At 30.9% G+C, this 17,462-nt stretch overlaps 1 protein-coding gene across 1 annotated transcript in view; it reads right to left on the bottom strand.

The window, feature by feature from the left end:
* Nlg3 (Neuroligin 3) overlaps nt 1-17,462 on the bottom strand; it is a 129,344-nt gene that overhangs the window by 49,096 nt on the left and 62,786 nt on the right. The window contains exons 3-4 of the mRNA XM_088227759.1: nt 11,049-11,165; nt 778-903 (exon numbers count right to left, since the gene is read on the bottom strand). Coding sequence (XP_088083885.1) covers nt 778-903; nt 11,049-11,165 — 243 coding nt within the window. The remainder of the gene's footprint in view (nt 1-777; nt 904-11,048; nt 11,166-17,462) is intronic.

The following is a 17,462-nucleotide window of genomic DNA, read 5'->3' as shown; positions in this document are numbered from 1 at the left end:
GCCTGTTTAGAAAATAATATCGAAAACGTCTAAGATGCCGATATATATTTTTTAAAACAAGGCAATTTAAAAAAAAAAAAAATATTAATTGAAATGCATTCCAAACACTTTAATTTGGCTTTTTGTATGCATCGAATAAAATATATATAAAATACACAAATGGAAAGCAATAAAACTCTGACCTCACCACTCACTAAACAAATCCTGGCAAATTCAAGTTTTTTAGTGGTCATTATTCGTTATTTTACATAATTAAATGAAATAATTAATTCTTGTTGTCGGCCTCGTGGTGTAATGGTCAGCGCGTTTGCCTACCATGCAAGGGGTTTCGGGTAAGATTGCCGACATGTCTGACATGAAAAATTTATTTTATAGGGTGTTTTCATACTGAAATATTTCATGGTCCCTAAACTGGTATTGAAGCGTAAGACTAATCATCTTACCTTCATCTAAGAAAATTGATCAAGATACGCTGCAATTGGTACACCAATGCGGTGCCTTATGCACCATTGAGTGCGGGAAGGGAATGATAAAACTGATGACTGATGAAGCTTAATTATTTAGCTTCCGTGTATGAATTAAGGTCATCAGCTATCAACTATCAATTTATTTCATTCTTAAATTTCGTAAATAGATTTGAGAATTCTAATGCCCATGCGCTCTGTAGCTCTAATACCTGTTGGGACGCTTATTGTACAGCAACTCTGAACTTTTTTTTTTTAAATGGTGCTTTATAAATAATCTTTAATAATTATTAAAGTATAACGATTTACCCACCGATGACAACGCCGTCCACACTTGGCCCAAAAGCGTAGGAAAAATCTGGAGTTAAAATTGGAGCAGATAGTAACAGCTCGAGGGGCCTTTCTCTCAAACATTTCAGCATATGTGGAGGGGGAAGATCTGAGAACAAAAGAATATCAATTAAATAAAAAATAATCAGGGAGAGTCAAAGTCAATAAATATATTTTTACACTTATTGAATTTAAAAAACGCGAACTCCTGTATTTATTAAGTTATATTTTATAACTAAATAATAATATTGACATCATTAACGATGCACTAAATAATTACAGGAGAGTTGTAACGCAATTTTAAAAAAACAAATAGTATTTTATGTTAGTGAGGTAAACTAATTTGTAATAACCTGTTGGTATAATTTACTGTCATGACTTTTATAATATTAGTTGTACAAAATAGAGTTAGTCGATTTTAAAAAAAAAAGTGTTTTTTATGCATGTTAGGTTCAAATATTAATCCATGAACAATATCTAAATATGACAAACTGTAATTATTATACCAATGTCGTGTGTATTGTTCGTGAACAAATAACATTAAATAAATAGATAATAAAGTTTTTCACGCCAAAAATAATTTAATATATTCAGGCAAGGTGGTCTGATACTATTTGACGGGTTAAAGGAAGTGAACTATTTTGATCGTCTATGGTATTTTCATATCTTTAGTTCAGAATTTAGAAGGATTTTTGCTGGTTTGATATTCTTGCACAAATTGATATCGAAGTGCATGGATGCAGATGATTTCCTTGCTAAGATAAACCCTAATGTGCATCGCCGCAACTTGCGTACCAATCCTGTATTTGCTATGGGAAATTATACAACGAACATCGGATTCTTTTTCCTTCTGCCAAGGACCCTCAGAACAGTGAACGATATCTCACTAAACGGTACTGTCGATGAGTTCCTACAGCAAGGGCAGGCATTTAAGAAGCAAGCTGTGTTGTCTCTCCTGACTCGCGATGTCACACTTGCCATTTCCGCCTAGATTATGCTATATACATACCTTTTGTTAATTATTTTATATTTTATTTTATTTAGGAAAAACAAAAGTTATTATATAAGAAGACAAAATATAAAAATAAAATAAATAAATCCAGTTAAAGTTTTTTTATAAATATAATGAGAGAACATGTTACACAGTAAAGAGAAAAATATTAACAATGTTTGATTATGTCCAAATGCTTGCAGACTGGCTGAATTTCCTCCCTAGGGAGTTGTTCATATTTAAATTTATTTCAACAGAGAGGGAAAATTTTTTGAGAAGGGAATATGGAAGTCTAGGCATTTACAGGGCTAATCAAACATTGTTGAATTACTACCTGGTAAAAGAAGAAGTATAAAAATTGAAAAATTGTTTTCAGGCGTTGCCTAGTAGGTGATTTGGTTCAGCCGGATGAATCTCACCCACGTGATAAAGGTTTCAGCTCTTTTACTTCACAAAAGTCAACAGATGGAGGAGTTGAGGAAATGTGGATGTTCAAACTTGGGCAGAATGGTGAATGTTACACAGTTTGTAAAGTGGCCACTTAAACCAGCCAATGACAGGTGGTACGCCCTGTAAATGCCTAGACTTCCATATTCCTTTCTCAAAAATTTTTCCCTCTCTGTTGAAATAAATTTAAAAAGAAAAATATTATTCTATAAAAGACATGAGAAAAAAAAAGAGCTCGTAAGAAGGTAAAGGGATGAGGAAATAGAGTGGAATAGGGGAGGAGAAAAATTTTCATAATATAGTTGACAAATTCAAAATTTTGATTTAGTAAAATAAACATATTTAAAGAAACATAAACTTAAAACACTGACAAATGTTTCATTTAACAGTGTTTCAAAAAGGTATTTTTTCAAGTCACAAAATTTTGTATGAAAAATATTTAAATGTTTATGTTTATTTAAATGGGGACAAAGTAAATTAAATTTGGAGCAGCTACGATAAATGAACGAATTTTGAACATATTTTTTTTGGGCAATGAATTATAAAAAAATGAACCTATCGTATTGACTTTACGGGACGATTGATTGAAATACGCCCCAAGAGATATGGACTATCGATAAAATTGTTTAAAATTTTGAAGAGAAAAGACAGATCAGATCAAATGTTTTTCATCTCTGTTATAATATATTAATGTAAAAAAAAATTGGACAAATTCAAAAAAAATGTTCTCTTTTGCCACAGCAAAGCGTGACCGGGTCGAGCTAGTAGTTACATAAAAAAAATACGACACAAAACGCGAAAATAGTAATATTTTTACATAAAATAAATAAGTATAAAATCAATGCATGATACGAAAGGTACTAGGTTTGTAAGAAGGATTATTAAATTTACGGAAAGTCAACATTTTGATGATAGCCTGCCTATATAAAATCCACTCTCGGGAATCCCCATTTACATCTCATCCACCTTCAATTTTATTTTTCACTGACATGAACCTCTTATAAGTCGAAATCAATCTCTAGGGGTTGAAATATATCATTTTGCGAATGACTGGTTAAGATGATTGACCACACGAAAGGTATCGGGTTTGATTCCTGGGTCACTGGAAATTAAACACAAAAAATATTTAATATGATGATTTTTTGGATGTGTTTTAATTCACCAGTGTATTAAATCAGGTTAGAAAAAGTTAATCTCTTACATCTCTGAACAGTAATATTTAATGGATTTCAGTTTTTTTTCTCTTTTTTTAAAATTTAATTTTTATTTTACACTGGCAATACATGAAAACAACTCTCTTGTATTCTGTAACCACTTAAGCAGCACAGTTCATTATTTTAGCGGATGTTAATTGTAGTTCTGTCCGTCAAAAACTTTCGAGCGAGAATTACTCAAACATTCTCGCGTTTAAAAAGGAGGTTTTTTAAAAAGAATTTTAGTATGTAACAAATAACAAGCGAGATGGAAAACTGTTTTAGAGAAAGAAAAAAAAACTTTTCTTTACAAACATTTGGGAAAATTTCAAAATATTCTAAATAAGTATGTGGATAAACTTTATTAATATTTAAAGCATTAACTTTGTGTTCAAACATTTAACTTAATGTAATTAAATATTTGTATATGACCACTAACCGATTTTTAAAAAATAAACCTTTGAAAACATACAACATTGTTAAATTGAGTTTGATACTAAAATCTTTACATTGAAAATGATTTTTTTAAACAGGAAAATGTCACACACTACAAATACCAATAAAAATATGTGAAACAAATTTAGAAAAAGTAATTTTATTTTCAAAATCAATATGAATATTGTGGAGAAATTTTTTAATACTTAAATGTTAAAATCAAATTGTTAAAAAACATGTCTTTACCAAAACGCGATTTGTTTGGTCTTGATAATTGTGACGTAAAGATTCGTGACGATGTTCTATTTGAATTTAAATGGACACAAAGTTCAAAATTTAACCAAATCGTGACGTAGCAGGGGCGTTGCCGATGCAATGGACTGTTTCAGAAGGAATGTAAAATTAGAAATTAAAGAAATTTTTTTATGCTGCAAAAACGAAACAATTTTTTTTATTCATTCTACAGTATTTCATACATCCTGATTAATTAAAAATTGTAAAAAAAACTGATGTTTCACTAGCTGTTGAAGATTTGTTTTTGAACTTCGGACCTCGGATCCGTGAGTCCATGACACTAGCCACAGGGCTACAAACGTATTTAATTTATCTTTATTTATAGTTTTTTGTATATTGCAAAAACACCAGTCATTAAGATGTCGCAAAAGTGATAAAATTGATTACTGCTTATGTGCATTAAATTTATGGTTGTTTGTTTCACTATTCTATTAAATCACAACGAACTCTCGACAATGTTTTAAAAAAAAATCTCTTTTTTTTTTTAAAGAGATAGGAAATATAAGTAGTATTACAATTAAATTGTTTTAAATCTCACAAAAAACGATAATAAAATTATAATTAAAATATGTTTTTAAAAAGTATTCGCTCAAAAATAGTATAAAATAGTACCAATACAAAAGTAAACATAGAAAGCACTGTAATCAAACAAATGTAATTCACCGTTCGCCATCTGTTAAATGATTAAAAAGAATTGATTTATATCATGTAAACTATACCCTTTATTGAAAATATCAGCAAAGTCGGAATAGTTATTGCCGAGTACATGGAGTTATTTAAAAATAACATTATATGAGTATACTGTTCGTGAATTGTTGCAACTAAATGGAGGTACTTGACAAGTCCGTCGTCCAGGTACCTTGAAGTTTATAAGTGCAAATAGTTTTAAACAGTCCCACGTAATCTTAAAAATATAAAATAAATTCATTAAATCTCTATTTTTTCTTCTCTCAGTTAGTTTAAACAACTAAAAAGTATTTAAAAAGAAGTCATAGTTAAAAAAATAATATCTGATTTCAAGTCGAAAGACATATGTAATATCAACTCTTTATCAACGACACTCTATATTTTTTTTCTTTAGTACACTCAATAATAAGATATGGTATAAAGTCGTAGGGACATTCGACTGAAACTAATATTAAAATGATTCTGGGTCTATATTTCTTTTTCTATAGTAAATAGAATCGTACCAGCAAAGATTTACGAACAAAGAAGTGATAATGTTCTCCTGTACAAAACACTTAAAATTCTGCCTGTTTGAGGATTACTGTGGCTTTGCATAATTTAAGAACAATTTAATAGTAATACTTTCAAAATTCCTCTCAAACATAACCATAATACACGCTTCACTTAAAATGATGGTTTGGAAATACCAAAAGTATGTATGTAATAAGTATAGTAATAGAACTCTCAAATATTGAGAACCTAGCATTTTTAGTTTACTACCGAAAGAACGAAAATTTATCACACAATGTAACAAGAGCAAAATAAGAGAGTGGCTACTCGATCAAAACTTTAAATATTAATATGTTCTTATGCGTAAATGTATATATTTGTTTTTATAAATGGAGATAATATTATATAAGTTAGTAAATATTAAAATCTTCACCAACAAGCTACAGAAGGTGGCTTTGGGGGATTTTAGTTTTAGTAAAAATATCAAAATTAAAATGTTGAAACTGTAAAAATGTATAATTTTATTAATAAATAAAAACCAAATTGGGAATGAAACCCAAAACTTCTTGCACGGTAGAAAAATACGCTGACCATCAGACCACGAGGCGGGCGAAAAAAAATTATATATAGTGTAAAAATTACTTTATAACATTCTATGTGATATAAACAAAGTCAAGAAATAAATTGATAAACATAAAATAAAATAAAATTTATTTTAATTTGAGTACCTACTTACGTTTAATAAAATTGGGGTAGTTTTTAATATTAAATAAGCGTCTTTTGAAAATTTCTGAATTCTAAATTAAAGCCGTTATAAAAGTTTTTATAAAATTGTCCTAAATGGATTCTTGTATGAACATTCTAAGCCTAAATTAGTTTGGAATTAAATTTCAAATATCTTTCAACTTAAATGTTCACGGAATAATAAAATATTTGCTTTTTGTAATGAATTCTACTCAACAAGTACATAATTAATGTAAGTTCTATGTAAAATCAAATTTAAATTGTTTGAGAAGAGAATTAGTATAATAGTTTCAGAAAAGAAACATTTTAGAACAGGTTTTTAATTAATACTTTGTTAAATAAACCAAAATTCTGAGATTATTTTAATCACAGTTGTTGGTAGCTTAACTCTTAAATGACTGTGGTAAATAATCCCTTTACGCGCGGTGATGTAACATCGTGTTACCACTAGGAAAAGACGAAAAGTTCAGACATTTGAAAAAAAAACATAGAGATATACTGTTTAATAATTCCTTTTCCATTATTTATGCAAAGAAACATGTAATTTAGCCTTGTTATAGCAACAAAAAAAAAACATAAATACTCCACTCATATTACGCGCGTCATCCCCTATCACAGTCATCAATTGACTGAAGACTGAATCTGTTTTACACTTTACTTTACTTACTTTTTTGTCTCTTTCTCATTAATACCCGCCACAGAACAGCGTCTCTGTCTTTCTTGTAATGAGTTATATCTTCGTGTTTTTTTATAAAAATGTTTTGCTGAAATAGCGTAAATTGTAAAAATTTGCAAACAATAAAATTGATTCACCTAATCTTCTTGAAAGACTTCCATTCCATGTGCCATCTAGACCGACAAGACAAAATCTTCTGTTTTACACAGACAACGCGTCAACAAACTATTATAAACAATCCACAATACCTAGAAAATGCGAGCAATATAACAATTGATTTACCGAGGTTAATATTCTTATTTTTCTTATAAATACAAGTATTTACACGTATGTTTAATTTTTTTATTATGAATGGAATATTTTCAAATTTATATTTATCTATTATTATCTGTATATTTTCTAATTTATACTTGTGATTCAATTTATATTATTATTACCTGCATGTTTTCTAATTTATATGTATTTCATTTTTTTTAAATGTTATTACTATTCTTTGAATTATAAAAATGTAAAAGAATATAATAAAAAAAACACATGGAAAAATAAGGTCCTTCCTCTGAACACAAAAATTTTCTAGCTAGTCGGGACCTTAAACAAAGAAAATCTGTACATTTAAAACTGTTAAATACATAAATAAATAATAAATAAATGATAAATATCGTTTGCCACTTTGTATGTAAATTTAATTCAGTAATCATAGAAATATTGAGAGAAGCAGGTATTTAATTAATTTTATTACTATGTACATCCTTTACATTTCTTATATTTTACATTTTTTATAGATAACATAATTTAAATTATTATATTTGATGTAAAACACTGTTTTGGTGAGTGCATGGATCTATAAAAAAAATGTTAGTATGTTTTGTACTTACTGTTTGTTTACCCAATAAAATAAATAAATTAAAAAATGTTTAAAAAAAAATTCACATATATATAACTGAATTCTTTGTCCTTCCTTACCCAGACATAAAAGTTAATTTGCATTAAAATAAGTAGCAAACTTTCATTTGTTTCAATTATTTGCTACACCCTTATATTTTATGTGATTTTTAATTATTAAATTAAGACGTACAAAAGTATTTGAATCAAATATTTCTTGACAAATTGCCCACCGCCCACCGCGTTTCAGGGCATTAGTCTCTATGGCGGTGCCCACATACACGGAAAAATTGATTGTTGCCGGGCGAGAAAAGCTGCCCAAAGAAGCTCTTTGTAATCTGGTAGCCTAAGCATTTTTTTGCTGAAAGAAAGTAATCTAGAAGAACATAATATGCACTTCATTGGATTGAGAAATGAGGGAAGTAAGTTTATAACTGACTGTAATTAAATTGATTAAACATTATCAATTCTGCAATTCAAGTTTTATTTATTTTAACAAATCAGTAACATACATGATTGTATTTTTGTTCCTGCAAAGCCGAAGCTTGTCTGCGGGTCACATAACATTAAAAAAATAATATAAGTAAGTACTACTACTACTACTACCATCACGCCATTTCCCCGTAGGGGTGGGCAGAGAAAATGGACCGCCACACACGTCTATCCTGGCATACAATCCTAGCCTCTTCCACATTCATACATCATAAGTAAGTACATAGTTTAATAAAAAATGAAGTATGAAATATATTTGTATGCACCCTTAAGTTTCACTTGCTGTTTATAATAATTTTTTGACTATTTTTAAAAATGAATTAAGGTTTTTTTTCTCACAATTTTCAGCTGGTATTAAATTGTACAGTTTTGGTACTACACTCCCCATTGTTCTATCTCCATAGTAGTTCTTCTGTCGTGGTACCGTCAGCTGCTGTGCCGATACTTGTCAGGTCACAATCTGGTGAGTTACTTTGGATTTAAAACTGCAATCGAGGAAATGATCGGTCATCATCTTATACTGACACTGTTTGTTAATTGGCAAAACGTTAACATATTCAAATAATATTTTATTCTTGTCTTTTGCCTCAATCTTTATTTTTACAGGTACGATGGTTTTTAAGATTTGTACTTGTAAGTTTAAGACTCTGTCGGTATAGGATTTGAAACATAGTCCCCATATTCTTAATACATATTGAATTATTGGGTCAACTAGCCCCAAATAAACTAGTCTTAGCATTGGGTATGGTATGTTACATAAATTCCTCTATGAAATAACAGTAATTAATTTAAATATTTAACTTTCATGAATAACTTTTTATAGTTAAAAACCTGTTCAATTTCAACATTCTACGGAAAACAACTTGATGAAAACAAAACAGGCAATACACTTTTAAAACACACCTATTTCTTTGCATAGCTCAGCATTCGAGGTGCAACGAAAATGATTACATTTCATAACATTAATATTCAATTTGGAGGATAACTTTTGAAAATATCCCCTCACGAGTTTCAGCGACCATTCTGCAGAATATCTTGAGAATTTTCATTTAAACGTTTATTCTCTCTGTGTTGTGAAAGTTTCGTTAATTACCATTGCTACGACGCTAATTGCAGAGTCAGCGTCGCGACGCCAAACAAACGGAAGTCGAAGAAAGATGACGCATCTAAGCCGAAGAGAGTTAAATTTTACGGGATTATTTAATATGCGTGGTTTGTATCATATGTGAGTCAAACGTCGCACTCCTTAGAAAATAGTAAATCTGCTAAAATATGGTGAAACGTGTAATCATAATAAATTGACTAACTCTGTTACATTATCAATATTTTGAGTTAGTCCGAAAACTAATGGATTATTGTAAATCTGTAAATAATGCGCTGAATCTCTACTACTGCTACTATCACGCCATTTCCCCGAAAGGTTAGGCAGAGAGAATGGACCGCCACACAGGTCTATCCTGGCATGTATTCCTAGCTTCTTCCACATTCATACATCTTGTCATACATGCATTTCGGTTTTGTCTGCTTTTGACATGGTCATGACTGGTCATCTGGTCAGACTTAAGATTTTGGTTTATCTGATCATGCCACGCCTTCTTTGGTCGTTCTCGTCCCACGTCACCGTTCATTTTCGCCATATATACTTGTTTTACCATTCTTTCGCCATTCATTTTCTCTACGTGACCAAACCATCTCAGAGACCCTTTTTTTGTCTAATCAATCATACTCAGATTTACACTCTCGCCTGATTTTATCATTTGTAACCCTGTCATACATTGATTTCCCACACATTCGTCTAAGATATCGCACTTCAACCACGTTCACTTGGTTTTTTTTTTTTTTCTGCCAGTTCTATTTTTCACTTGCATACATAAGTGTTGGGACTAAAACTCCGTTGTGCACTGCCAGTTTAGCTTCGATTGACATATTTTATTAGCAATTACTGTGCTTAGTACTCCGTTTATTTTGTTGCCCGCATTCACTCTTCTTTCAACATCTTTTTCTACTCTTCCATCTTTTGAAAACATGCTTCTCATATACACAAATTCCTTTACTTGTTCAAGACGTTCTTTGTTAACATTTATTATGCAGTCAGTAACCTCACTTCCCCTTTCAAATACCATCACTTTTGACTTACTTTCGTTCATCGCCAATTCACTCTCTAGGCATACATCATACATTCTAGGGACTATTTGTTGCAAATTATCCTTGCTACTTGTTAACAGAACTGCATAATCAGCATACAAAAAGCAGTTGACTTAAAAATGATTAATTTTTGCTCCAATACCCATACATTTCATACAGTTGTTCATGTATAGATTAAACAATCATGGTGACATAACACATCCCTGTTTCACGCCTTTTGAGATCGCAAACCAAGATGTGAATCCTCCATTAACTCTTACACACGCTGAACTCTCCTCATAGAGAGATGATACTGCACGTACAAGTTGATTGTTTACTCCATACTTTTCCAACACGCCTCACAATTTCATACGCTTTTTGCAGGTCGACGAATGCGCTGAATCTCAATTATTGAATATTGTTGATCAAACACTTGGCAAGACAAAACATTGACAGATGGATACCAAGAATTAAGCGTAGACCATGAGAAAATAAAAGAGTTATTGGAAGGTCACAAAAAAGATGGGTCGACGACATTGCCTCGATAACAGGAAGAGCATGAATGAAAAAAGCGGGGACAGAAAGGAGTGGTAACGCTTCAAAGATGCCTATATCCAGCTATGGAGAGAACAAGGCTGACAAAGGAAGAGGAAGGAAGAATAAATATATAATTATATGAGTTTGTTATTTAAAAGGTAGGAACATTCATTACCTTTTTCAAAAAAAATAAAAATATATACATTTGAAATTAATCGGTGATTAAAACATGATAAAATAATGTTATTTCGATTGGTCCTTACCAGGAGAACAGTTGACATGCCTTGCTACCATATTAGCATACTTCGCTGGGTCAGGAACTAAGGCCCATGGACTGAGACCAGATCCTGACATGAGCACTGCACGGTGAAACAAAAGACCTGGAAAAAAAAAACATAATTTTAGTAAAGAAAGTTTAGAATTCAATTCTTCAATTAACTATAGTATGTTTTGATAACTATATCAAAACAATGCTTCCAAAACCCTTACACAGATTCTAACATAAACCTAATAATAATGTTTGGATAATTTATATAGCGCCATTTTCGTGAAAATCACCTCAAGGGCGCTGTACAATAAATAAATATCCCAACACGTCTTGCAGCTACAGAGCGCATGGACGGTTGAGATTCTAGTTCCTCGTCTCCAATTATGATATATATGAGCTGGATAACAGAACGTCTTGCAGCTACAGAGCGCATGGACAATAAGAAATCTAGCCACTATTTACATTTTTATTTTTTATTTTTTTATTTGACAATAAAATTTAGAGTTTAAATGATATTTTAAAAACAAAATAAAAAAAAAACTTATAAAATTAGAAGTCAGATAGCAACAAGTCTTGGAGTCTTAGAGCTAAAAACAAATGTTTCTTTTAACATAAGATTTGGAAAGGAAAAATAAATCTAAAAATTATATCACACATCAAGTAAAAGTTTAAAACATTTAAAAAATAAATGTAAAAATCAAATTAAACAATAAAATATTTGAAAGGTTTAATAAAACGAGAAAATCATAAAGGCAATGTATCATAAAATAATTATGGTAAAAATTGAATTACCATTCACCATCTTTGAAAAAATTAAAAAGGTTTGTTCTATTGGAACAATAGAGTACATTTAATATATCCGATACGTGGGAATAACAATTGCCGAGCTCATGAAGTCTGTTTAATACGGCATGACAAGTATACACTGTCCGTGAATTGTTGCTACAAAACGGTGGCACCTGTATAGCAATTCTTTCAGGCGCCCTGAAGTTGATGAGAGATAGAAGTTGTGGGTAATCTAATATAGAATTGAAAATAGATATTAAAAGTCTATATTTTTTCTTTTATCTATGAATTTCAACAAATTGTGTGGGCGGTGGTGGGGGAAATCATTGTTTTGTGCAGATAGACCACCGTCTATCACAGTGACGATGTCTCGATGTTAACGCGTGGAAAATGGTCAAGTCTATTGTATTTTCAACGTGTAAACAGCCCTTAAGCGTGATTTAAATGTAAAAAAATATTTTTACTATAAAAGGCGTTATTTAAAAAAACTGAATTACAGATTCATTACTGTCGCACAAAAAAACCTAATCAAAATAACAAAGGAGGCTGTAACAATCCTCTTTTCAATCAGGTACCAGCTTTTTCACTGTATATAACCCCTCTGACGTCATCACAATAACACACGCGAGTATCTATCATAACCATAGGGTACCTCGCAAAATATCGCCCTTTTTGTTCCACTGCATCCAATCAAACATTCATCGATATTTCGAAGGATAAATCTGTACAGGCTGATCCAAAAGTTGAAATTTATTGCAACAGAGAGGGAAAACATTTTTCAAAGGAAACATAGATGTCCTGGCATTTACAGGGCTTATAACTTGTCATAGACTGTTTTTTTTAATTATCGTTAACTATACTATTTATTTATTTATGCTTTTTAGGTTAGTTCATAACATCTTAAGAACTAATAAAAACTTTAAATAATATAACAATTTTTTTTATCAAAATTTTTCAATAAAATATTTTTAAAAATTATTTTTAAATATTTAATTTTTTTTCTATTTCCTTTATTTCTTCAGGTAATTTTGAGTTCTTCAGGAGTTTTGGGATTCTGTTTTTTTCCTCATTGGTAATCTTATCTTTTTTTTACCCCTTGTTTCATGAGTATAACATTGTTGGTTAATTTTTTTATTGTTTTTATTTAATTCATCCCCTTAATTATTTAAAAGATATAAATTGACATATACTAGGCCCTGAAAACATTTCTTTTAATTTTTATTATTTTTGTATTAGTTAATTAAATCAATAATGTTTTGAGAATGTCCAAATGTTTATGTATTTAGAGACAAATATTTATTTCCAGCCTTTTTTTCGTCCTAGCCCCCCTTTCTTCTCAGTTGCAATGACTTTCAATCAGGAGTGAAATCCAGCTTTGTGTATAAATTTTAAGACAAACTCAAAATACTGTTTTTTTTTTTATTTTATTATTTTTAAAAAAAAAATTATTTGGATAACCAACAGCTATAGTTATATCATATTTATATAACAAAACAAATAACAAATAAGCCAATTACAGGTTTTCACAAGTAGCATCACAGTAATTTAAAAAAGATTCTCTAACATAAAATAAATAGTAATTAAATGTAAATTTAAAAGAAAAGAAAAAAATACTAAGAGTTATTTGGAAAGCAAACGCCGCACGTTATTAAGATTATTTTTAAATAAATCTATGTTATATGATTTATTCATTACATTAAAATTATTAAAAGCTCGCCATAAATATGAATTTTGTCTATAATTAGATGAAACAAGAGGTATGTGAAGAAGAGGGTTATTTCTTAAAACTTTGGAAGGAACATTGATAGAAAGTTTGCAAAGTAGTTCAGGACAGTCAATTGAGCCAGAGGCAATATTAAGTAAAAAAATTATATCCGCTATTTCACAAAGTTTTTGCAGAGGCAGTAGGTGATGTTTTTTACATATATGAATATACTGGTCAGATTTAAACTCAAGTTTCAACCGGAAACACTGTTGATCAAATAATATTTATTAAAGCGAATAATCAGTTAAAATCTAATTCAAACAATATTTTGAGCATGCTCAAATGTGTGTGAACGAGACTGGACTCCAACCTCTTGGAAGTTAACTAGATTGACATTTATTGCAACAAAGAGTAAATGACAATCTTTATAGCTAACTAGAAGGAAGAATCCAGCATTGTCTACAAATATTTGTCAATGACTTTTTAAAAAAAACATGTAAATGGGGGCTAACTGTCCATGTGCTCTGTAGCTGCAATACATGCTGGAATCTAGATTCTATGCATGATGGAGATGTTGTATTTTAAAAATAAATCAATTTAATAATTTCTTACAGTTTTGGTTTTTTTTTAAGTTTTCGACTGGAATTAAAACTAAAATATTTCATAATATTGATGTTTTTTGTTGATATTTCTTGATACAACTCCAAAGTCAATGATTTTGATAAAATTATAACTAAGCTTTTTGGTTTAGTTTTACTTTTTATTATTTTGTTTGCCAGTCTTGAAGATGTCTACTTAGACAAAAGCGCTCGTTGGTCAAAATAATAAAAAGTAAAATTAAACCAAGATGTTTCATTAATAAGTTTATTTATAATTTAATCATAATGATCAAAATATTTCAGCTTGTAGCTTGTAAAATATTTGATTTTCTATAAATATTCAATTTCAGCTCTCCTGAACATTTCTCTTCCCCTCTCAAAAACTCTGTGACCTAGAGTATGTCGAAGACGCGATGATAATTGACGATTCAGTCAGGGATCTTCAGGTCACTGTGAATAACCTAAATAGGTACTCCGCATGCATGGGTTTAAAAATCAATGTAGCCAAAACCCATGTACTGTCTTACATTTAGTGCTTTAAAGCTTAAAATTCCCCGACTACGTCAAATCAAATCATCAAAACGGTCAAGTTTAAAATACCTGGGAGTAAATATTACCGAAAATGACAGCTTTCAAAAAGGACTAGAAGAACGTCTAGGAGTACTCCCTTGGGAAAAATCTTATTGATAAATGACAATCATAATTTATTTCTACCTTAGGAGCGAAGCCGCAAGTAAAAACTAGTATATAAATTTACATATCTATCCTCTAAAAATTTTTTTTTTATTCACTAAGGTAAGATAAGATAAGTCATCCGCAATCTAAGTCCAGAGACTATGAAATATTTAAGCATAAAAAAACAACCTTTTAAATAAATGTTTCATTTTGCAAAACCTTATGCATTGTCACAAACAGATTAGTGGACATAAAAATTATCATAATATTGATGCTTTTTGTTGATAATTCTTGATAAAACTCCATAGTTAATGATTATGATAAAATTATAAATAAACTTATCAATGAAACTTCTTGATTTAGTTTTACTTTTTATTATTTTGACCAACGAGTGCTTTCGCCTAAGTAGGCATCTTCAAGACCAGTCTTGTAAAACTAAACCAAGAAGTTTCATTGATAAGTTTATTTATAATTTTATCATAATCATAAAAGTTATCTTTAAATTTATTTCAACAGAGAGAAAAACATTGTTTAGAAGGGAATATAGAAGTCTAGGCATTTATAGGGCTTATGACCTGTCATTGGCTGGTTTAAGTGGCCACTGTACACACTGTTTACCATTTACCATTCTGTCCATGTTTAAACATTCACATTTCCTTAACTCTTTCATCTGTTGACTTTTGTGAAGTAAAGAAACTGAAACCTTTACCTTTGCTTCACAAAAGTCAACCAATGAAAGAATTGAAGAAATGCGGATGTTTAAACATGGCCAGAATGGTGAAACAACACAGTGTGTAAAGTGGCCATTTAAACCAGCCAATAACTGGTCATAAGCCCTGTAAATTCCTAGACTTCCATATTCCCTTCTAAACAATGTTTTCTCTTTTTGTTTAAATAAATTTAAATATGAATAACTCCCTAGGGAGGAAATCCAGCCAGTCCGCAAGCATTTGGACATACTCAAACATTGTTAAAAATTATTTGTTTTTAAAATTTTTATTTTTAAATGTATAAAATTTTTCAGCACCTACAAAGCTTACTTGAAAAAGTCTTAAATGAAATAGGAAGTCAAAGTATGAAAAAAGTACAAAACCGTTAATTTGCTGTAAATAACTGTAAAAAGATTAGCAGAGCTTTGGGACACCGTGTACATCGGGTGAAGTATTATGACGCAGTTCGAAGTACCCATTTATTATTTCCATCGAGTACCGCATTTTCGCCAAGGATTTCTACTGCAGAATGGGTTTCCACAGTGTGTATTTCATTTTTACTATTTTCGCTGTTCAAGGTACCTCAAGTGGCGTTCTGTGTTTTTGTAATGGAACTGAAATAAAAATTTAAAAACTGTGATTTATTACTCCGACAAAGTGTCAAAATGATGATTTTACGTCATAGTCAGAACGAGGAATATCCTTTTTATAATCTTTTTATTGAGTTTTGTCATATGATAATAATAATATGAAAATACCGTCGTTACTTTGCCCACTCTAGTGGGTTATGTGGGAATTAAAAAAAATAAATAAAAAAGAAGTCTAGGTATTCATTGGGTTTATATCGTCCAGGCATCCAAAGGCACCTTTTTTCTTATTTTTGCACGACAATAGGTCAGGAGGCCAAATTACAGTGGTGAATTACAGCACAGAGCACACAGGCTTGAGAAAAATTACACTCAATTGTTGTGTTCTCAACGGGAATTGAACCCGGAGCCTTCCATGTGTGAATCGAGTCGCACTAACCAATACACTACGGAGGTCCTCATTTTATAAACTGAGTAACAATTACCATACATCCTCATCATCATTCCATGCCCGCTACCTAGTTGACGAATATAGTATCTACAAAGAGCCTCCATGCATCTCTATCAGCTGCCAGCTCCAGTGCGTTCATCCAAGTCTCGAAGATCTGATATAAACTGCCGACGATTAGTCAACAGTGGACGTCAAAGATGACGAGAACCTGATGCCTTGTAGGCAATCGTGGTTAAAGCTCTCAGGAGGCATCCGCAATATATGGCCCAGCCAACCGCATCGCCTCCGCTTAATGATAGTTGTCACCGAAGTTTGCTGCGTCCGTTCTCTTATTACTTAATTCTTCACAAAATAAAACCACTGCTCATCCAAGATTCTTCTGAGACACCTATTCTCAAAGTTCCCAAGATTCGCATCCGTAGAGGAGAATAAGTGTATAAAATTAAATGGTTGAGAAGTGGTGGAGCTCCTACCCTACTCAGAGATTGACAGAAGACACGAGTTTGCTGTTTAATGCTTATTTATTACATGGCAAATAAATAGTGAATTGTGTCGCGCGAGTGTTACGGCGATGAGGTGTTAAATTGGCGGCACTGGGACTTACTGACTAACTGACTGACTGGCTAACTGGCGTCGACTGAACTGGGCGAAATTTTGCATTATAAATAAATTGTGTATGTTTTATAAATGTATGTATGTGTATGCGAATGGGTGAACGTACATGTGTGTGTGTGTATATGTGTGTATATTTATATATGTGTATGTGCGTATGTATATGTTGTATACATACGCACATACACATCTTCTTTTTCCAACTTATTTTCAAATATACCTACACTTAAGACAATATTTAGTTTTATATAAATTATCCTTACACTGTATAATATTCACCAGTC

This window comes from Micrasema longulum, unplaced genomic scaffold, assembly GCF_059751315.1.
Source record: "Micrasema longulum isolate JH-2025_06_02 unplaced genomic scaffold, ASM5975131v1 h1tg000534l, whole genome shotgun sequence".
In the NCBI taxonomy this organism is placed as follows: Eukaryota; Metazoa; Arthropoda; class Insecta; order Trichoptera; family Brachycentridae; genus Micrasema; species Micrasema longulum.
This window is presented reverse-complemented; position numbering and strand designations above follow the sequence as displayed.